Raw genomic sequence first — 23,543 nt, forward strand, 5'->3', positions numbered from 1 at the left:
ATCCTAACAGACAGCACAACAGCGATGTTTTATTTAACAAACAAGGGGGCACTTGTTCGCCAAATCTGTCCAAGATTGCCCAGAAAATTTGGAGACGGGCACTCAAACAGAAGATTTACTTGTCATCCCAACATGTTCCAGGGAATCTCAGCTCGCTAGCAGATGCTCTAAGCAGGGATCCCCTTCCAGAAGAACACGAGTGGACACTATACGAAGAAGTCGTAGGAGACCTCTTCTCTCAGTAGGTTATAGACCTATTTGCCAGAAGCGAAAACAGGCAATGCCCAGACTTCGCATCCAGGTTCCCCCAGCCAGGCTCCAAGGGGAACGCCCTATGGATGAATTGGTCAGGGATGTTTGCCTACGCTTTTCCACCAAACCTTCTGATGAGGAAGGTGGTCAACAAGATCCACAGGGAACCGATGATGCTCATCCTAGTTGCTCCTATGTGGGCGAGATAACCGTGCTACCCACAACTACGCAAACTGGCGGTGTGCGACCCAATCAAACTCCTGTGCCGGTACAACCTACTCTCACAGCACAAGGGACTAACAGTGCATCCTCATCCCAACTCGATGAACTTGGCAGCATGGCTCCTGAAGTCGTATTGTTCGGACATCTCAATTTACCCCAGAGATGTATGGATATCCTGAAAGAGTCAAGAAAACCTAACACAAGACACTGTTACTATGACAAATGGAAATGATTTGTTATTTGGTGCCAGAATAAACAAATCAACCCAGTTGATTGTACTCCTTCTAATGTCGTCACCAATATGCTCCACCTATTGGATGCAGGGTTAGTTTTTAACTCACTTAAAGTACACCTGGCAGCTTTATCAGCCTACACCACCTCCTATAACAAGGTGTCATGGTGGAAAGTGCCAGTTGTTACAGCATTTATGGAAGGGCTAAAGAGACTCCACCCTCCAATTTCTAACCCACCACCAGGTCGGGACCTTAATGTGGTACTTACTAAGCTCATGGGACCCCCCTTTGAGCCCATGCACAAATCTAGTCTCAAACACTTGACTTCTAAAACTGCCTTCTTTGTAGCCATCACATCAATAAGAAGGGTCAGTGAAATTTAAGCTCTGTCAGTCTAGGATCCTTTCTTAACTGTTCACAAGGATAAACTGGTTTTACGCACTCACCCCAGGTTCTCACCTAAGTTAATTTCCAAATTCCATGTTAACCAGTCTACTGAGCTACCAGCCTTCTTCCAAGCACCCAAAAGCTCTGCTGAAGTGAACTCCACACACTAGATGTGAGGAGGGCGGTCCTCTACTACGTAGACAAGACCAGGCCGGTAAGAAAGACAGATCAACTGTTCGTCTCTGTAGCTCCAGGCAGAGAGGGAGATTGTGTCTCTAAGAATGCCATCTCTAGGTGGATAGTCGGTTGAATACAACTGTGCTATTCCCTTTCAGATAAAACACTGCCTTTTATGCCAAGGGCCCACTCTACAAGAGGTACTGGAGCCACTCTGGCTTTCATTGCAAATGTACCCCTTGATACCATTTGCAAAGCAGCTACATGGAGCTCTATTCACACCTTTACTCAGCACTACTGCATTGACACTCATTCCAAGACAGATACTCAAGTGGGACAAGCGGTTCTAAGACATTTGTTTGCTCATGACCCTTCTCACATCCCACCTCCTCCTTTTAACACTGCTCGCTAATCTATGCACAGCATGTGATCTAAGCAGATTCCACAAGCCTCAGAAGGGATACATTACTCACCATAATCGTATTTCTGATGCTTGTATCTGCTTAGATTCACATGCGCCCGCCCTTCCTCCCCTCTGAGAGAAATTGCATGAATGCTTGTATCATGAACTACAGAACACGCCCCTTTTGGACTTCCTGGTCCTTGTCTCAACGGGGCTTACACTCCCTTGTACTTACAATATGGCCGTCCACTGTGAAACACCTTCCTCGCTCTACACCTTGGACGTAGCGTGTTCTATTTATAAACCACGCCTCCCGCGGCTCCGCGCGTCTCAATGCTATTGCGAAGTAGCGACTAGACGTGTGCTCCGTAGCTCGCGGTATTGTTTCCCTTGCATCTTCCAGCCTACCCCATTCCTAGTCCCTTTCCTTCCTTTCTCGATTCCTGGACTCGTGTGCTAGTTGCGCACTCTGTTAATTTCCCAGATTCCTGGATCCTTGCATTCCGGAACTTTGAACGCACGCTGGAGTCGGAAGAGACTCGTACAGCCTTATTCAAGACTCGATCAGTCCGCAAGAAGGCATCGATCAAGAAATCCAGCAAAGATCAAACTCACGTGAGAAGGGGGGAACTCCTTGACAGTTTGAGACGCCAACCGACCGAACTCGATATGGACATGGAAGCGGCCGTCCAGGACCTGATGCGTGGCATGCAAGAGCTATCAACCGAGGTGCAGAATCTAAAGGTGGAAAACGCCGCTCTCAAACAATTAGTTCTATCCCGTTATTCTGCCACAAAAGAAAGTGTGTTGCTGGGCGGCATAGTGGACAAATACGATGGGGCAGCAAAAACCCTTCGCGGATTCCTGGATTCATGTTTGGTCTACTTTACTTTTAAGCCCTACTACTTTTCAACTCCCAGGGCTAAGGTGGGGTTCATAATTTCCCACCTTTCAGGAAATGCCTTAACCTGGGCTACGTCCCTCGTTAATTCTGGCGATGCTCTCCTAGATGACTTTGATGGCTTCATACAAGCCCTTAAGACCATGTTTGACCGTCCAGAGCAGGTCTATATTGCCCAGGAACGCCTGTTAGACTTTCGGCAAGGATCCCAGGATATGCTCACCTATGTTACCCGATTCAAGCAATTAGTCAAGGAAGCTGATTGGTCCCCTGACGCGAGTTTTACCCTTTTCAGGAGAGGACTGAATGAGGAGATTAAGGATGAGTTGGCCAGAGCGGCTCGCCCAAACTCATTCCAGGCACTAATGGACCTTGCCATGCAAATAAATTTCCGTATCCAGGAAAGGAAGGCAGAGAAGAAGAAATCCAGAGGTAATCCTCCAAAGCTGTCCTTTGAGAGTACCACCAAGACGTACACAAACCCAGGCTCAGTCTCTGAACCAGAACCCATGCAGATAGGAGCCTTCCGTTGACCTATATCCCCGCAAGAAAGAATGAGAAGGATTCACACGTGGTTGTGCATGTATTGTGCCTCAGACAAAAACTTGGTTAGGGAGTGTCCTCTAGCCCCTCCTCGGCGTTCGGGAAATGCCAGCTCCCGATCCTAGATGGAGCAGAGCTTCGGGAAAGAGATGTTTGCTCCACATCAATTCCATCCTTGAACTCTCCTGGACAAAACAATTTGGTGATACTACAGGCCTTCCTGTCGCCCTCCAAGAATAAGACCTATCCCATTCTGGCCTTGGTAGACTGCGGAGCTATGGGAATTTTCATTGATCAAGACTGGGTTGTTAGTCATCATTCCGTACGAGACATGAAGCACCATGCAGCCGGTGGATGCAATCGACGGATGACCCCTCACTTCAGGACCCATAAGCCTGCAGACAAAAGAGATCCAGCTTTCCATAAACCATCACCAAGAGCGGATTACATTTGACATCATTAAGTCAGCTCATTACCCCATGGTATTGGGTATGCCCTGGTTACAGAAGCACAATCCGTATATCAATTGGACAACAGGATCACTATTCCTAGGCTCAGAGTTTTGTATGTCCCACTGTCTATTTCTGGATCCCTCCTCGACACTCCCTAAAGAACCACTAAGAGACCAGCAAACACCACTCATGGTTTCCAATATCATACAAGTCCCAGAGGCCTATCAGGGATATGCTGATGTATTTTCAACTGCCATAGTCCAGGCCTTACCCCCTCACAGACCTGAAGACTGTGCCATAGATACAGATCCCTCAGCAGTGATTCCCTTCGGCAGAATGTTCATCCTTTCCGAACCAGAGAAAAAGGCCCTTCGAGAATACCTAGATATCAACCTTGAAAACGGCACCATAAGACCCTCAAAATCTCCAGCAGGTGCTTCGTTGTTCTTTGTTCCCAAGAAGGACACCAAGGAACTCAGACCTTGCCTCGACTATCGTGGCTTAAATCAATGCACCCTCAAAGATCGGTACCCACTGCCCCTGATCTCGGATATCCTGGAAGCTGTGAGATTCACGAAGTTGGATCTCTGGGGTGCCTATCATTTGATCCGTGTCCGGGAAGGAGACGAATGGAAAACAGCCTTTAGAACACCATTTGGTCACTATGAATATCTAGTCATGCCCTTTGGACTAGCTAATGCCCCCGCAGTTTTTCAACGTTTTATGGATAGGGCGTTTTCTGACATGTTATTCCTCTTCGTCATTGTCTATCTGGATGACATATTGATCTTTTCCAAGGATCCTCTAAAGCATGAAGAACATGTAAAGGCAGTATTACAACGACTCCGTGAACACAAACTCTTAGCCAAACCCGAAAAATGCTTGTTTCACGTTACTTCTGTTCACTACTTAGGCTTCATACTTAGCCCAGAAGGAATTGGTATGGACCCTTCAAAGGTAAAGGCTATACTGGCATGGCCCGTTCCCATGTCCGTGAAACAAGTTCAATCCTTCCTGGGGCTTGCCAACTTCTACCGGAAGTTCATTTCTACCTTTTCCGAGATCGTTCAGCCGATCGTTGCCCTCTTGAAGAAAGACACCCCCTTTGTCTGGTCTACACCACAGGATAAGGCATACCAACGTTTAAAGACAGACTTCACGCAAGTCCCCATCTTTTCCCAACCCGACATAAATCTGCCTTTCCTAGTGGAAACGGATGCGTCTAACTACGCCATAGGAGCGGTCTTGAAGCAGGAACTTGAGGATAAACTGGAACACACCCCATTGCTTATCTCTCACGAACCCTGACTCCCAGTGAGACACACTATTCCGTCCTTGAAAAGGAACTGTTAGCCATCCGCCAAGCCTTCACTGAATGGCGACATCTACTTCTGGGTGCTAGATATCCAGTTCAGGTCCGCACGGACCATCAGAATCTTCAAATTCTACAGTCGTTGGAGTGTCGTCGCGCGCGTTGGGCCTACTTCTTTGCCCAGTACGAATACCAAATCACTCATTTTCCCGGATCACAAAACATGATTGCTGACGCCTTATCTCGATGTCCTGACTATGTAACTACTGAAGACAAGGCCTATCCTAAGATGTTTCCCCACACGATCTTTGTAGCTCAAGCAGTCAACCTCCTGGAAGAAATTCGAGTGCAAACCCAATCCTCTGACCTCTGGAAGGATATTTCAAGGAAGAATCCATGGAACCTAAGAGTTAAGGAAGGATATTTATTCAAGGACAATGCACTGGTCATTCCTACACAGAAATTACAACAAAGAATAATAAACCTCTGTCATGATACCCTTCACTCCAGACATCGTGGCATAACCAACACCCTCCGTCTTATACAAAGACAGTTTTGGTGGCCTGGAATGAAGACCAACGTACAGCAGTACATCAAAGCTTGTACTGTCTGCAATCAAAATCAACATAACAGGAGACCGGCGGGTCTTCTACTGCAACCTACACTGCCAACAAGGCCATGGGAATTCATTGCTACAGACTTCATTGTGGAATTACCACCTTCCCGAGGATACACGACCATCATGGTTACCATAGACTTGTTCACTCATATGGCTCATTTTACACCCCTGTGTAAGCTGCCATCCTCGTCCGATCTTGCTGGAATCTTCCTGGAACACACATTCCGTTTACATGGACTTCCTTCCAAGATCATATCTGATCGAGGACCTCAATACGTCTCTCAATTCTGGAAACATCTCTGTCGCATTTTGGGAATCCAACGCGCCCTCTCGTCTGGTTATCATCCCCAAACCAACGGGGCCACAGAACGTGCTAATCAGACCCTGGATCAGTATCTTCGATGTTTCGCCACCAAGGTTCAGGATGACTGGTCGCTCCTGATACCCGTGGCTGAATTCGCCTACAACAATTCCGATCATTCAGCACTTAAGACCAGTCCCTTTTATTGTAGCAAAGGTTTCCATCCATCGGTTCTACCCTCTGTTCTCCCTCATCCTACACCAGTACCTACTGTCGACTCCTGGATAGAAACCCTCATCAACGTACACCAGGAGGCCAAAGAAAACTTAGAGAGGGCCAGAACACAGACTAAGAGGTATGCGGATTTCAAAAGAAGACCAGGTCCTCTTATGCAATCAGTGATCAAGTCTGGTTGTCCTCGAAATTACTACCCCGACATCTACGGCCAAACAAGTTGGCCCCTCGGTACTATGGTCCATTTCCCATCAAGGAAATTATTAATCCAGTTTCATACCCGATCAGACTACCAGACTCCTGGAAGAAAATTCACCCAGTATTTCACACATCCTTATTAAAACCCTACACCCAATCCTCCCGGAAATCCTGCCGACCTCCTCCTCTGCTGGTCGACAACCAATTGGAATATGAAGTATCCCGAATATGTGACTCCAGGTATAAACAGGGTCAGCTTCAATACCTGGTAGAATGGAAAGGATATCCTCCTAGTGAAAGAACCTGGGAACCACTTTCTAATCTCAAGGCCACTCAACTACTCAGAAGATTTCACCTTATACACCCGGGCAAACCCGGAGGAACAGGTCTTCTGTACCGAACACGCTCCTTTTGGACTTCCTGGTCCTTGTCTCAACGGGGCTTACACTCTCTTGTACTTCCAACATGGCCATCCATTGTGAAACAACTTCCTCGCTCTACACCTTGGACGTAGCGTGTTCTATTTATAGACCACGCCTCCCTCGGCTCCGCGCGGCTCAATGCTATAGCGAAGTAGCGACCAGACGTGTGCTCCGTAGCTCGCGTTATTGTTTCCCTTGCTTCTTACAGCCTACCCCATTCCTAGTCCCTTTCCTTCCTTTCTTGATTCCTGGACTCGTGTGCTAGTTGCGCACTCTGTTAATTTCCCGGATTCCTGGATCCTTGCATCCCGGAACTTTGAATGCACGCTGGAGTCGGAAGAGACTCGTGCAGCCTTATTAAAGACTCGATCAGTCCGCAAGAAGGCATCGATCAAGAAATCCAGCAAAGATCGAACTCGGGTGAGAAGGGGGGAACTCCTTGACAGCTTGTAGTCGTATCTATCTTATCTGCTTGGACACTCTCTACTCGCGCTATTCCTCATGCTACCTCATGTCAGAAAAAATACAATCTGAAGGTCCTACACGCGTGAGGGATCATGGGTACAGTGGACGTCACACTAGGGATAGTATTACTGGCACGCCCTAGTTCGACCCCCCCCCCCCTTTTTGAGGTTCGAAAAACAAACTAATACTCTGCAGCTTCCACTCGATGTTGGCCTATGCACAGCATGTGAATCTAAGCAGATACAAGCATCAGAAATACGATTATGGTGAGTAATGTATCATATATTATACACACACACACCCTTTAGAAAAATGTTGTACTCTTACTCCAGCTCTAGGTCATAAAATAATGGTAATAGAGGGAAACTCCACATCTTCCAACGCATAAAAAGAAATGACTCAGAGATGGCGGTCCCCCATATCCCTAGCTTTCACAATCTGGTCTCTCAGGACGTGCTACTCCTAGGTATTTAACACCCTTGATGTTTGGAATATCAGAGCTACTATAACTGCCCCTAACACTGGTAATTCAAATTACACTGCTCCTTGCTTCCTTGTTCGGTTCATGTTCTATAATCCCCAACACAAGTGTAGCTTTACAAAGTCCCTTTGGAAGTGGGAAGACTGAAGTGAGCTGGTGAACGTGTAACCCTGTCTGAGGTTTTGTCCTTCAGTGGTGCCAAAACATAATTTGCATTCACATAATTTAAGGCTTTAGTAGTGTCCAAAGCATCAAACTCCTTCATGCACAAAACCCAGACCTTCATGCACTTGCCTTGTCATTCAGTCACTCGAGCATTCATTTGAGCGTATGCAGAGCGCCTGCATCTCGCAAACACTGCAAATGGGTCTCTCACTTCATCAGTAGGTTTCTGTGACATCCCATCAGTTCTTTGTGATACCGTAAGGAATAGTCATTCACACAATATATGATATGGCATTTATAACGCGCATATACACAAGTGTTTCAAGGTGTGACGAGGAAAGAGAGGGGGAACAGAGGGAAGAAGGAGACAGCGATCTTACTAGGCCATCTGACATTGAGATCGTGCAAGTGCAGGGAAGGAGGGAGGTGAGAAGTGCGGGGGGGAAATGGGGGGCAGTGCAGTACATAAAATAACTGTAAAAAATAAATAAAACAGTAAATTAAGTGCGGCCAGCTGGTGGCAAGTGCAAGGGTAAGGGCAGACATCAGGTGTCAAACGCTGGTAGGGGGCTGTAGGGATACAGAAACTGTCCCTGAGTGCAGGGTTGCTAGGGGGCAATGCAGTTGTGCAACTAGCGGGCAGGGGACCTGGGCCTGAGATCAGAGGGTAGCCAGGTAAACCAGTGCAGTTGCAGTTTCAAATCAAGAGATCAGCAAGGGAGCAGAGGAGAGAAAGCAGAAGCAAAGAGGAAGGTCTTGATGTGCTTCCGGAACCGGAGATGGTTCTCCTCAAGTTTCAGAGCGGCTGTTCCAGAGGGAGGCCCCAGCAGAGGAAGAGATCTACCACCAACTCGTTGCTTGGAGAAGCGACTGACCCTGAGAGTTGGAGGCGGATGAGCAAGAAGGAAGATATTTAGAAAGAGAGAGTTGCAGGTATTGAGGCCTCAGAAGGCCTTATGGACAATTCAGAGTGTTTTAAACTTAATCCCCGCTGCCACCGGGAGCCAGTGCAGCGATTTCAGTCCTGGAGAGATACGATTCCTGGGCTTGAGGCAAAGGACAAGATTCACAGTCCTGTTTCTGATGAGTTGCAGAGGCCGGAGAGTAGAAGCAGGCCAATTTAGAAAGGGGCTGTTACAGTAGTCCAGCCTAGAGGAGGGGGTCAGAGGGGGGGGGGTGGTCGAACGGAGAGGAAAGAAGTCCAAGCCAGGGCCTGATCAGTGATACGAAGGTTATCACGGAGATGGCTGAGCAGGATGGCATGGTTGACCGTGTCAAAGGCAGAAGAGAGATCAAGTAAGATGAGGACACAGGGGGTGTTGGAATCAAGGTTGGAGAGCAGGGGAAAGGCAGTGAAGGAGGGAGGAGAGGTGGCCGAAGAAGGGCCAAAGGTAGAGGGAGGAGAGGAAGAGAGAGAGGACAGGAAGTCCTGGGTTTTAGAGATGAAATGAGAAGCCAGGGCTGTGCAGAGGGCATGGGAAGGGACATGAGAGGTAGAGACTGCAGCAGGATTGGCCAGCTCTTGCAGATTTTAAAGAGTTCGGCCGAGTTGTTTGATGCTGCAGAGATGCAGGCTTGGATGTGGGCTCTCTTCTTGGTGCGCACAGAGACCCGGTGTTGCCTTTGGAGCAGGTGGAAGGCCAGTTTGTCAGAGGATGTACCGGAAGTATGCCATTTCCTCTCAGCCACTCTGCACTTGCGTTTAAGGGTGACAAGGTCAGGGTAATACCTAGAGGTGCACTTGGCTTTGGGCTTTAGGCGGATCCTCATGACCGGGGCAAGAACATCGAGAGTATCAGATATAGCAGAGTGGAGCATGGAGGGAGCTGTGTCAAGGTGTGAGTCAGCCAAGGTGTGAGTCAGCCAAGAGGGGAGGAGGGTCGAGAGAAGTGGCGGCGAACTGAAGCATGCTTCGTGGGTCTGATATCAGAGAAGGTAGGTGGCAGTGCTGGAGTTGGCTTGGCATGCGGGGTGTGGAGGGTGAGCTGGGAGTAATGGAGAAGGGGATCACTCCAAGAGAGAGGAGTGGTGAGGGGGAAAGAAAGGGGAAGGTCTGAAGAGCTCAGAACATCCAGGGGGTACCTGCAGAGTGAGTCGGGCCAGAGGGGAGAATAGAGAATGAGAGAGAATCGCAGAGGTCGCGAAAGAGTCCGAGACAGGACAGGAAGCATTCAGGTGGATGTTAAAGGCTCCAAGAAGGAGGAGTTGAGTGGTTGAGGCCAAGAGGAGAGGTCCGCCCACTCCAAGAGGAAGGGGGAGATTCGACCAGGTGGCCAATAGATGGTAGCCATAGTAAGGGAATGGCCAGGAGAGAGAGCGCCTACAGACGAGGCATTCGAAAGCTGAGTAGTCCTGTGTAGGAATGACAGAGGCAGGAATCCACTCAGGAAAGATCAGGGCTACACCCCCTCTGGAACGTTTGGATCTGGGCACGGTGAGGATCTTGTAGCCATCAGGGAGGAGAGTGTCAAAGCTCATGACAGTTGACTGTGAACCATGTCTTGGTGACACTGAGGACATCGAGGTCAAGTTCCTCCAGGAGGTGGCAGATGTCAGAGGAGTGTTTGACAGTTGAGCGAGAGTTTAGAGTGGCAATATGGAGAAGGTTGCCACAAATCAGAGGTATGCCCTGCAGTGGTGTAGAAGAAGCCTGAGTGGGGCAGAAGAGGAAAGAGGAGAGGGCAAGGTAGCCAAGGAGGAGACAGCAGGGGGAGGCAAGGAAGCTGAGGAAAGGAGAGACGGGACAGCAGGAGAAGACAAGAAATTGATGAGGAGCGGGAAGCGTCTATCAAAGAGAGGGTTGGCCTGAGGGCCTTGGATCAAGACAGTGCCATTCAGGTAAAAACATTAATGATGACCTTAGAGGAGTGGAAGGAGGACAGGAGAGCCTCCCACCGAGTGCCACCATTAATGGGAGAAGAAGAGAAAAAAGAGAGCACAGAGACCATATGTAGAGTCCATAGGTCTGGCGAGGGAACGACAAAGAGGATGTTGGGGAGGGTTTGCCTGGACGAGGCACTGGTATAGGTATCGGCGATAGGGATGCCTGTGTTGGAGACCAGGATGTCCTTTTTACACTTCATCCTACCAGATTAAGTGAGGAGAGCAGGACAGTCGATGGAGAAGCAGTTAAAAAAAGATAGGAGGGAGAGAGCACCATAGAGTAGGTATGGAGTGGAGAGAAGAGGAAAGGTGTGGGTGGGGGGTGCCAGCAGACGAGACAGAGGGAGACAAGTAGCCAATTAGACAAGATGACAGGGGCTTAGATAATGGTAGAAAAGTTTGCTAGATGGATGCTATGCTAGGAGGCAGGACCACAGAACGGTACAAGTTTCAAATGCAAATTTTAAATTCAGAGAACACACCCAAGTCTGAGAATCCTGTAAGTGGTGAAAAAGGCCTAGGTTTCACAATGCAATTTTAAATAATTTCACAGTGCAATTTTAAATAATGGAGAAAAACACACCCAAGTCTGAGAGGATGTGGCCAGGTTTACAGGGTAGAGTGAGGCTCCATTCCTAACCCACGCCACTCCTATCTGAGTAGTCGCTGCTGGTTGATGGCTTCACAGAACTACTTGGTTATGCTTTCAGTTATTAATACGTGCAATATATTCATGTAACCCACTAGTAAATGGTGGACCCACTGCCTAGTCAGAAAGCCAACAACTCATGCTTCTGTAGTCCGATTTTGAATCACCTATCCATGTTAATTTTATCATCTGTCAGTACATTTATGAAATCACGATTTTTGTTTATTCTAGAAGCTAGCTGTTGATGCCCGGACTGCAATGTTAATTAATTGGCTCCTTTTCCGATGGTTTCCCCAGATTCCTGAAGACCTCATTCAACGCATCTCTTCCATTCACGCTGCTGGGGTGCCACCCATTCAGAGTTGCGAGCTCACCGACTTTGGACTGGCGGTTCGGCTGGAAAGGAGTTTGGTGTTCCAGCAGGTCCTTGCACATAGTCCTTGCTATCTGAAACCTTCCACCTCCAATTCAGCCATAGTGAAAAATGTCATTTTAAACTGTGTTGCTCTGCATGGCTGCAAGAGTCCAGATGCTCTGAAGCTTAGCCACCTAAGAGCCATCCTGGTAGCTGATCACCTGGCTGAAATCCTTCGGGCAGAAGGGTAGGTAGATTTCATTGTTTGGTGCACCTGCTGGTGATTGTGTTGGGAGCCAGAGTATGCAATGTTTATTGTGGGGACAGATGGATATTGATGTTTGCAAGAGAAACTCAATGCGCTGTGCGGATGTGAGCGAAGGCAACAACGATTGGGCGTGAATTCCCAATTTAGAGCAAACATGCTAGCTTGTTTTATTGTTCATTATACATTAAATGGAATCTAGAATTGCCCAATTTTTGTTCCCGGAGCTCACACTGCGCTTTTTGAATTACTTTGCTGTTTTTGCCTCTAGCGGCACAAGCAAAGTTGCTCCATCTAATGACCACCCACCCCTCCATTTTTGTGTATCAACAAAGCACCTTTCTAATGTTACTCGTGAGCCTTGGGAATCTCGTTCTATGAACCCTACGCTTTGGAGTACTTTTGCAGAACAGTAATCCTCTTGTTTAACTTTAGTACTTGTAGATTACAATGTGTGTAGCAGGTCCACTGTTCCTTTGCTGTGTACCAGTTTGACCAAAGTTCAGACGTCTGTTGTCTACAACATTGGAACATGGCAATGCCTTGTTTCTTGGCATTCTGCAATTCCTCATTCTAAAACTGGACACCATTCACAATGCAGCATCGATGGCGACGTCTAACTTATGCTTTGCCGTCCACATCAGCTGTGCACCAAATGATATGTAAGATGTTCTGCATCCCCCATCAGGCATCCCTCCTCCTCGAAAAATGGATACCCTCACAGTCGCTGTCTAGCGCCATTCTTTTTTCCTGAGGGTCCTACCTTGCAAAATAGGCCAGGCATTTCCTTTCAGGCTTTGTCATTTTGCTTCAGCCTTGCTTCCTGCAGTGGAAATTGGTAAACGTGTGGCTTTTCACCGTCAAATAAACTCACAGGAAGCACACGGTAGTCCCCTTCAGGTCAGACCTTGACACACCTCATTGGTGCCTTTCTACAGCGTTCACTGCACTTTAGTAAATGAATAAGGCATGAATAAAAGTTGGGTGATGGGAGGGTCACTGATGGAGAGTAGCACTTGTGTGATATGCTCACTTATGCTGCTCAGAACGGCATCCTGGCGTCGTTTATCTTAACGTGCGTCCCGATGTATGGGCAAAAGTATTAAAAGGACGGCCAAGTCCCAGTCTGCTTTCATATTTTAAGATGGCTTTTCTGTTTTAGAACAGCAAACACTATCTACTCAGAAGTTTATCAGTACTGGAAAATCTTTCCCCTCTCCCAACCCTCAAACATAACCTTTCAAAGCGGTCTTTAGGTGTCGGCCAAATTGGCAAATTTTCGCACTGTCTTGGGGGTTGTAACGAAAATCTCAACTTTACACGTTTGCGCTCCAGCGCAACCACTGCATCAGTGGTTTAAGGCCATGCTGTTAATGAATGCACCCTCGCTGTGACTGCTGGTTTGGCTTATCTTGGTGTAGCCAAGAAAGGCATTTGTCATAAAGCTGACCTCTACATGCACCGTAGGCTGGTTTCAAGAATAATTTCGTAAAAGCCAGGTATAACCTGCCCATCTAGTTGTGTAACAGCGCATTAATTAAGTGTACATATACAGCTGGATTGCTGTTTTCTGAGGAAACGTGGTCTAGTGTGGTACGTGAAGTGCAGACTGTCCTGTTATAATCCTGGCTACCCTCATAGGCTTTTAGCCAGATAACTTCAAATCCCCAAGTTCCAAAACTGTGATCACCAAGGCGCACTTCAGTGTGCAGTGCATCCTACTAAACATTAGTTGTTTCTGCACAAACACAAAACCAAAAACCGGGTGAGCTGAGAAGCAGGATTCGGAAAGGTAAATGGTGGCGTTGAGCCAGGAGCATAACAGCGCCATGCTTTGAAGGCTGCACGCACTGCTGCCTTTAGCCAGAGGTGTATTGTGCGAAGCCAGCAGGATGTGGGAGGAGTCTGGCGCAGGCGGATTCAAAAAGGGCATACCTGTATGTACACCTATACACAGAGCCATGCGTTCAGGGTGCTCACGCGTATTTATAGGTGATGTGTCCCTTTACATACATACATCTGGCAATCGTGTGAAGCTTCAGCTCTCTTGCACGTGTCAAACTGAGATTAGAAAAAACAAATCTTGTCCTCTCAACCTGATGTAGTGTTACAGATACTAGTGGAAATATCTTTCAATGGTAAAATGTATATTATCAATTGACAAATCCTACTGTAATTGCATGTAATTGCATGTGGTGGTGATCATGTGCAGCAGTCTGTAATATGTTCGGTTCATGCAGGCGTCGTACATTTATAAATGGTAACACATTTGTGACAAGGTGCTCAATGGGCCACATGACCAATCCAATAGGTTTTCAGTTTTTATTGTAAAATGGTATTACGAAAACAGGCAATGAGGCTTGACATCTTAGTGGGATCCCTGCACACCTTTCCCTTCTGTTTTAGTTGGTCTCCAACCCTGACCCCCAACCATTCACCATGACCCAGAGGACATGATGCAGTGCCAATTCACTAGCGGCAGGGTACTGTGCTAAGCCAGAGTCAGAAGGCAGAGAGGAAGTCCTGTTTCATAAAGCTTTTTATTATTAAAGGAAAGGGAACGTATCTTTCCCTAAGTCTACAAAAGGTGCTGGTCAGGATGTCTTTACAATGAAAATCATTCCTCTGTCCCAACCCGTTTCTACTCGAAGTCTGTCCCTACTACTAACTAAACGAATAACATAACTCTCCCAGAAACTGTCTGCAAAGGGACTTCATCTCAGTCCTATAAGCTCTTGGCTGATTTATGACCCCTTGGAAAATGACTCTGGTGTCTTTCCATTGTATACATTTTTTCATATGGAACTTTGAAATGTCTTTACATCGGGTTTCACCCAAACCACATGCATGGTTGTACAGTTCCCAATATAGAAGTACATTCTCTTCCCCCTTCTCTGTTTTGCTCTCTGGTACTCCACTTGTTTATGTTTTGTTGTCTTTATTGTAAGCGCCCTGAGACCTTTGGGTTAGTGTTGCGCTATATAAGAATGTATTTAGTTAGGCGCTTATACAACAAAATCGTGCACAAGACAAATGGGGAGGGAACAAGGGGAATAAATAAATTGCAAAAGAACAGTAAGTATACAAATATGAATCTGCTAGGCCTTGTGGCATTCGCAAGTGCAGGAGATAAGAGAGGGAGGGTGGGAGGAGGGAATTGGGAATGGACAAGTGCTGGTGAACCCGGGAGGGAAAGTGCAAGGGGTGCCAGGGAGGAGTTCACTGGCTAAGTGCTGGGGGGAAGCCTCCCAAGGTGGGGTGCACAGCCACCATGCAGGGGGCCTACTGGGGCAGTGCTGGGGGGTGGGGAGGGAACTGGTATTGACTGGGCAGAGGGCCTGGTAACCTGTGAGATTCATGAATGTATTAAGCCACCAGTCTCGGTGGCAGAGGGATGGTTAGCAGGGAAGGGAAAGAGGTAGAGAAAAGCAGAATTTTAAGAAGGTTCCGGAATTTAAGGAGATCCGGCTCAAGTCTGAGACGGGCAGGAAGGCTATTCCAGCGAGAGGCACCAGCCGAAGAGATAACTGCCCCCCAATCTCTGCTTAGAGAAGCATTTAACAATCAGAGCTGGAGGTGCGGAGGGCTCTAGCAAGGAAGTATTCAGGGAGAGTTGACGATAGCGTAGACCCCAGGGCACAGAAAGTCTTGTGGATGATGCAGAGTGTCTTAAATGTGATCCTTGCAGCCACCGGGAACCAGTGGAGAGATACGGTCCCTGGGCTTGAAGCCAAGGATAAGTCTTGCAGCCCTATTCTGGATTAGCTAACGGGGACGTAGGGAGAAAAGGGAGAGATTGAGGAAGGGGCTGCTGCAGTAGTCCATCCTGTAGAGGACCAGAGCTCTGGCAACATTGAGCTTCTGGGGAAAGGTGAGGAAAGGGAGAATGCCTCTAAAGAGGTGAAGCTGGAAATGGGCCTTCTTGGCCAGGACCAGGATGTGGGGGGTAAAGTTGAGAGAGGAGTCAAGATGCCCCTGAGGCTTTTGGCCTCAAGGGCAGGTGAAGGTATAGGGCCCAAGGAGGGCGGCCAGAGGGTAGGAGGGAAACAGGGGGGTGGGGTGGCTAGGGCAGGAATCCCAATAGGAAAGATCTCTGTCTTACTGGCATTAAGACAGAGGTCCTTAGGCGCGCACCATGCCTGGATAGCGGTCAGGCAATCGGGAATGAGGGAGAGGAAGAGGAAATGATAGAGGAAAGTTTGAAGGCAAGCTGTGTGTCGTCAGCATAACACTGGAAATGAGGAGAGGAAGGAGATCAACTGAATGAGAGGGGAGGGATAGATATTGAAGAGGCATGGCGATAGGATAGAGCCCTGGGGGATACCACAGGTAGAGAGTAAAGTGGTGGAGGAGAAAGGGCCCAGCTGCAACTGGGATGGGCGGTTAGCGAGAAAAGAGGTTAGCTAATCAGTGCCTGGTCTGTGATGCTGAGGGTATCTCAGAGCTGTATTATGAGGATGGAGTGATTGACAGTGTCAAAGGCAGAGGCGAGGGCGAGGAAAATAAGAATAGCATGTGAATTAGATTCAAGATTTAAGAGCATGTCTTCACGCGTGTTAAGGAGAGCAGTTTCCGTGCCTCTGGATGCCTGGAATCCAGATTGGTGGTCATGAGGCAACCAAGAGTTTGGTATGGAAGGTCACTTGGGAAAGGGCCAACATCTCCAGGGGTTTACCCAGGTGGTAATGCAGGTGGTGGAGAGTGAAGACAAGCAGTCCTGAGCCTTAGAGGTGAAATGGGAGGCCAAGGTTGTGCAGAGAGCCTGGGAAGGAGGGAGAGAGGTAGAGACTGCAGGTGAATTGGCATGTTCCTTGCAGACTTGGAAAAGTTCTGCCGTGTTATTAGTGGCTTCAGAGATTCTGGCTTGGATGTGGGCCTTCTTAGAGTGAATCGAAAAGCGATAATTCCTTTGGAGCAGGCGACGGACCAGTTTGTCAGAGGATGAACCCGAAGTCTGCCAGTTCCGTTCAGCAACTTTGCACTTACGTTTCAGGGATGCCAGAGATGCCAGAACGGAATCATACCAGCCGTTGCATTTAGATGCAGGTTTCAAGCGGATCCTCATGACAGGTGCAAGGGTGTCAAGGGTGTTGGAGATGGGGAGGTGCAGATTAGCAAGGACAGAGTCAGGGGGTGGGAGGAATGAAAGTGGAATCAAAGCAGCGACTGACCCTCTCTTCATCAGTTGAATGACAGCGAAGGAGGCTGGCAGAGCGGGGAACGGTTCGGACAAAGGACCGAGGTGACCCAAGCGGGAGAATAGGAGAGAGTGGTCAGCCCAGGAGAGGGGAGTGCCGACTGGGTTAGAAATACGGATGTCCCCATAGATAAGGGCATCCAAAATGTGTCTGGCTGAGTGAGTCGGTCCAGAAGGAAGAATAGTGAGAGAGAGGTAGTTGCAGAGGTCACGGAACAGTGAGCTGGCTGTTTCAGGGAAGTCGAGGTGGATATTGAAGTCTCAGAGGAGGAGGCGGAGGAGGAGTTTGGAGGAAGAGGGGAGGAGGTGAGTTCTGCTCATTCAGAGTGGAAGAGAGGTCAGGCCTGTAGATGGTAGCGAAGGTGATTGAGTAGGAGAGACCCTGAGACCTACAGACGAGGCATTCAAGAGGAGTAGATTTGAGTGGGTATGATGGCCGCAGGGAAAATCCACTCGGGAAAATCCGAGCCTCTCCACCTTTGGGCCGATTGGGTCTGGGTTTGGAGAGGATTGTGTAGCCCTCAGGAGAGTGTCGAGATCAGTGACAGAGCTGGCATTGAACCACATCTCGGTAAGGGCAAGGACGTCGAGGTCAAAGTCTTCAAGAATGTGGCAGATATCGGAGGCGTGTTTGACAGCGGATCGAGCATTCGGAGTAGCTAAGTGAAGCCGATTACCACCTTTTGAAAGTTTTCAGAGGAGGGGTACAGGGGTGTGGTACTCGTGGTGGTGAAGGAGTGAGAGGAAAGGAGGGAGGAGTAGCAGCAGGAGAAGGGAGCAAGTAAATGAGAGTGGGTTGGCGCCCATCGAGGAGAAGAGTAGATTGAGAGCACTGGGCCATGTTAGTGCACTTGTGTAGACATTCATGATGCTTCTAGAGGATGAGAAGTATGCCAAGAGTACTTCCCATCTAGTACCACCATTAATGGGAGAGGAGGAGAAAGGGAAAAGAGTGGAAATCAAGTTGGGAGTCCAAAGGTCCGGGGAGGAGACAGAGAAGAGAATGTCAATAATGGTCTGTCTGGAAGTAGCATTGACAAAGGTGTCAGCAATAGGTAGGCCTCGGTGGTGTCCAGGAATGCTCTTTTAAGCTTTTTCCTTCCAGACTTCGTGAGAGGGATAGGGTAGGTGAGAGAGTAGCAGTTGGAATAGCTAGGGGAGATGGAGAGTGCCATGTGCCGAGGAGGGGCTGGGGTGGGAGACAGACAGGGGAGCTGCACATTGCACAAATAAGATCACCAGGTGGCCTAGCAGGCAGGCACAGATGGAGTGGTGTTATAACCAAGAAATGCACTGGGTAGCAGAATGTTAGGAACCTAGGCTGGGTGTGCGTTAAAATACAGCAGAGATAGCCAAAGCGCAGATTTAAAAACACACTTGGGTGCAACTTTGCAGTAAAATATTAAAATACAACAGTAGCAGTTAATGTGTAGATTTGAAAACGCACCTAGATGCAACTTTGCAGCAAAGCACTAAAATACAGCAGAAGTAGTAGTATGCAGATTTGAAAACACACTTGGATGTAACTTTGCAGTAAAGCATTAAACTAAAGCAGAAGTAGTCGATCAATGAGCAGGTTACAAAACGCAGGATTCCAGGTGGTGCAGAGCCAGCAAGTGAGAAGGCCTCATGAGTGAGAGCATACAGTCGGAGCATACCTTATGCAATGTCAACATATAAGAGGGGACAATTGCAAAGTAATACTAGCATCACAGTACAGGCAGTCATTAGCCAAACAGTAATAGAAGTTAAAGACAGGGAATATGAGGTTAGCGGAGCAAGGCAGTCCAAGCGTCACTCGCAGGAACTCCATGGGAAGGATCAGGGTCAGTTAATGTAGGTCAGACTTGGAGAGCGGACCAGATAAGGGCTAGACGAGAAAGGGCGGAGTTTAGGTCAATGCATGTAGGTTGGAAAGTTAGGAGTTTGGAGGTCCAGGTGAGATAAGAGGTACAAGAGTGGTAGGCTGCATGTCACGGGCTACCATCACGCTGGGAGACCATGCCAGGAAGATAGGATAAGGTAGGCAGCGTGAGTGGCGAGGCAAAGGAGGTGATTGGCATGCGCAGCCCATGAGGCGAAAGAGAAGGGAGTAGACCGGAGTAGTAGGGGCAGAAGTCTTACCTCAACCAGCAGGACACCAGCAGAGTGCGTAGTAGCGGCGGGCTGAAGTGTCTGGCGAGTTAGTAGCAATGGGGACCCTCCTCGCCCTGCCAGGCCCGGACAGGGCCAAACATGGGGAGGGGCTTAGCCCTTAGATTGAGGCTCTTGGAGGGTGCCGGCAATAAGGGGTGGACAGGGAAACAAGAGGCCCTGGAAATTATTTTCAAAGTGGCCCCATATTACACATTTTCACCAAGCCCAACCCTTTTCGTATGGGGAAAATATGGAAATGCAAGGCCTAGAGTGCTGAGGCCTACCGGGAAATCTCCAGAGTTCGATATAGGCAAGTCCAGCCCTGCCGGCGATATTTTATTGTTCACTTGTTAGGCGCCTATACAGCAAGTAAATCTTGTTTCCAAGCACCCAGTTAGGGGCCAGCAAATCAGAATGCAGGAGACCCGGAAAGCAGGAACATCTGCTCCGTTGACCATGCAGGGCGACATATTAGAAGGCCCTTGCCAGAGAATAAAGCTCCACACTGTAGGAGTGTGAGCAGGTGCCGAAGTAGCACAGTCGGGCAGCTCTGGGGTCAGCGGAAGACTCACTGTCAACTGACTGTTGGCTTTTTATAGCCCTCTCCTGCCTGCTTGGAAGCTTCCCTTTGCTCTCCTTGGCTTCTAGAGTCACTAGATCCTCATTGCTAACCTCTTGAGAGCCGGTACATCCCCTCAGTCTTCATAAGGACATTTAGGCCTGCTCCTTTTCTTGCCACCATCTTTGCCATGCGGTGGCTAGGGTTGTTTGTTTTCTGCTTCTCTCCTGGATCAAGAACATCTTTGCCTACAGAGATTTTGGGGCGGTTTTCCTTGGTCTCCCCTAGTGCTGGACAGATCGCCGTTGATTCCAGCTCCTATGCTGCCTCACTGCTCTCCTATAGCCAGACTGGGGTTTGTGGGGCTAGGTGTGAGGTGTTCGTTCAGCCAATGTGCATTGTGGTACTTGTAGTGTTTCTCCAAATGGTACTGCTTTCTGTGAGCTTTTATCCATCCCAGGTATCTGAGGAGTCATGCATTTTGGGGACCGGAGTACATGTGCAGTTCCATGCGTACCCTTCACACCACCATGCAGCGTCTGGGGTATCTCTGCCTCTGGTGTTGCCCTGGTAGGCCGCCTACCCCAGGTTGAGAGGGGTCCTCCCCAATCCCTCTTGTCAGGGTCACACCCATGACACTGTCACAATATTTCACATGTTCATAGCTTCCACCCTATACTCTCCTGCCTTTTAAATGTCACTACTATACCTCCTTGAATTCTCCCACTCTTTAGTGAGGTATTGATACAGGATCCTATTTCCTCTGCCATCCATTTCTTTTCTCCACTCCCTCCTATTTCAGGGTGTTAACCCATCTTCACGTTATAGTTTCATGTAGGTGATGTGAATGGCACTATTTATAGACCCACAAGTACCTAACTCTCCCTTGGCTCCATTCCTTGCCATTCTAACAGCTTGGCTTAGGCACTTACAAGGAGATAACACTGCTTTAATGTTTGGTCTAGAGCAGGTGCAAATGTACAATCTTTTTTTCCCATCACCAGTGGGAGGGGGCTTCCTGGACAGTGTCGTCTACCACACATCTCCCTTACACACCCTTAGCATGCAGAGATCACTGTGGCCTGTAACAGGAACTGTACATTATTGAGCTTACTCCCCGCATACTAAATGAAAAAGAAAGTATTTCTTGTGTCTGAACAAACTGCTGCACAAGTTCCAGGGTTACTCCGTAGTCTGTGGAGGTATTCGTCTCCTTGTGTATGGCTTCAGTTCCTGGCAGTCACACGTACAGAGCTCTTATTCGTCATACGCGGCTGCCTGCTCCTTTGCCCATAATGATCCCTCCTTACTCTGAAATTGTTCTGTGACGATAAGCATGACTCCTGCTACCAGTACCCGAGCCATAATGTTGCATTATCAGAATAGACATACAGCCATGGCCAATGGTCTGCTTTTCTTTCTTGTCCCATGCTATTGTGGACATACACCCCTACCCTCTTTAATGGGCATAGTCCTCACTTCCCACTTCTCAGACATCAAGGGACAAGGGATGCTAGCGCTAACATTATTGGCTCCCAGAGTCCGTCCTTGTAATAGCCCAGCAGTCTCGTCTCTTCCACTTGACTGTGAGGCTTGTTGTCCTGGCCTCATCCTGGAGATCTTTGATCTTCATATTTGGGAGTGATGTGCAGAATAAATCCCACTGTTCTGAAGTTCCTCATGTAAATTGGTTCCCGTCCCATTTGATTTCTTCATGAAAATGGATTTGATCTCTGTCCAGACACTGTTTTCAACCATAGTAGACGTTTCACAACATCTCACCACTCTGGGAGTTATCTGATCACATTTATTATTTTTTTTTTTCTTTCAATCGGTTTCTCTTTTGGCCCGGCGCTACCTGGTATTAGTCCACAAGACATTTCCCAGAATTGTCCTCCCATTTAGTTAATTATTCTTTTATAGACTTTTCAGGACCCACACCTCAGCATGAAGAGCTTGCAGCAAAAACGGCAAAACAAAAGTACCTACAAGTTCCTCTTGGCCATTTTGTTTGACTCCCAGAGGGCCATGAGACCCCCCATCACCTTCCTTATTCAGTAGTCTTTGGGCATCCACAACCAAGAACCAAAAGCAGAAAAGGCAGATACTCCCTGTTGGAACCAAAAAAGGCAGAGGGTGACAATCGGGGTGTGCCTGTTATTATTTAATTCTTGTAGCGTGTCACCTGCCCATAGGCCTCAGGGTGCACAAAAACAGAAAAGACATAACAAGACATACAATGTTCAGAGTCAGTTAAGGAAACCATATACAACTGAGTATTTAGTCAGTACTGAGATTGAAAAGATGGTGTTTTATCAGTTTTTTAAAGATAGAAGGATCTGACGATCTTATTGGTCCAGGTAAGGCATTCCATACAGCGGAGCCTGGACATCAAACTGAGTGCCTCCAAACTGAACCAGCTTGTGTCTGGGTTGGTGCAAAGTGGGATGGTGTAAGGACCGTAGCTGTCTTCCTGATGTGTAGGACTTTAGGTGATCCTTGAGATATTTAGGGATGCATTGGTCTGGCATTAAAAGGATCAAGTAAGGATCTTATGGGTAATCCGATTTTGATGGGAAGCCAGTGCAGTTTCCTTCAAGCATACGAGACGTGAGACCGTCTTGACAGACCATGAATAGTGCGAACTGCACAATTTTGGGCAACCTGTAATTAATGCAGGTTGGCAAGTGTTGTGCCGGGCAGCAGACTGTTGCAATAGTCCAACCTGGAATTTACTAGTGCTGTGGATAGCACAGAGTAATTAACTGAAATGAATGGACGAATATGATTCAATAGCTTGGTGATAAGGTCATAAGAGGATCGAATGTGAGCAACATGAGGCTTCATAGCAAGTTCAGCATCGAGAAATACACCCAGCGTTTCACCTTCTTAGAGACACTGATTTTATTATCAGCGATGCAAAAGCGCCAAAAAGCTAGATCAAGCTTCTTAACCTGTAGTGCTCTCCAGAATAGTAGAACACACCACAGTTCAAAGAACCATAGGACACGTCCACTTCTCTCTGTTGTTCAGCTATGTGGTACCAGTACCACCCCTCTGTCTATATACCAAGGCATGTTCTTACTCCTCTGCAATTTGCCTACTGCCTTGCTGTTACATATCATCCCAACTAACTGCTCCCTACCCTTCACCTGGAGCCCTTGCACATCCCAGCATTCTCCTACTCCACTTTCCACCCTAATCCAGACCCTCCACCCGTGACCACAACAATACATTGGTTGAACAACCTCCTCATTCAACCTCATTTACTCAACCCACCCCTCTCTCAGTTCACCATTTCACACACTAGCGCATCCTACTACGCCTCCCCCACTTCACCCCCAACTCCCCTGAACTAGCTGTAAGACTCTGGAAAACCCAGTCTCTCTGAAACCAACCTCTTAATGACAACTGTATCTCCCTTCCCTCCACCCTTACCATGATAGCTGCCACTAGAGACCTCTCCGGTTTCCCCACTGTATGAATGTTTCGATTATCTAGCCCGACCTTATTCTTTGAATTCTGGGACTTAGTCCTGAATTTAAAACAAAATGGCAAGCTATAAGGTCAAGAGTTTAAAGAAGGAATTCCAGCCTGGAGTGGCATTGCACAGTGGCTCTGCTACCTATTTCTCATTTACATCCATGTAAGAAAGGCATTGCTGCTGGCAACGTGATTAACAAATCCAGCCCATTGTCCATCTTTCCCCCTCCTGACTTTCTCTGTTCTTTC

At 48.0% G+C, this 23,543-nt stretch overlaps 1 protein-coding gene across 2 annotated transcripts in view; it reads left to right on the top strand.

The window, feature by feature from the left end:
* Positions 1-23,543, top strand: part of DALRD3 (DALR anticodon binding domain containing 3) — a 321,275-nt gene that overhangs the window by 36,874 nt on the left and 260,858 nt on the right. For both annotated transcript variants that reach the window (XM_069643313.1, XM_069643314.1), the window contains exon 2: positions 11,597-11,901. In XM_069643313.1, coding sequence (XP_069499414.1) covers positions 11,597-11,901 — 305 coding nt within the window. The remainder of the gene's footprint in view (positions 1-11,596; positions 11,902-23,543) is intronic.

Source organism: Ambystoma mexicanum, chromosome 2p (genome assembly GCF_040938575.1).
Source record: "Ambystoma mexicanum isolate Mex_15411 chromosome 2p, UKY_AmexF1_1, whole genome shotgun sequence".
NCBI lineage: Eukaryota > Metazoa > Chordata > Amphibia > Caudata > Ambystomatidae > Ambystoma > Ambystoma mexicanum.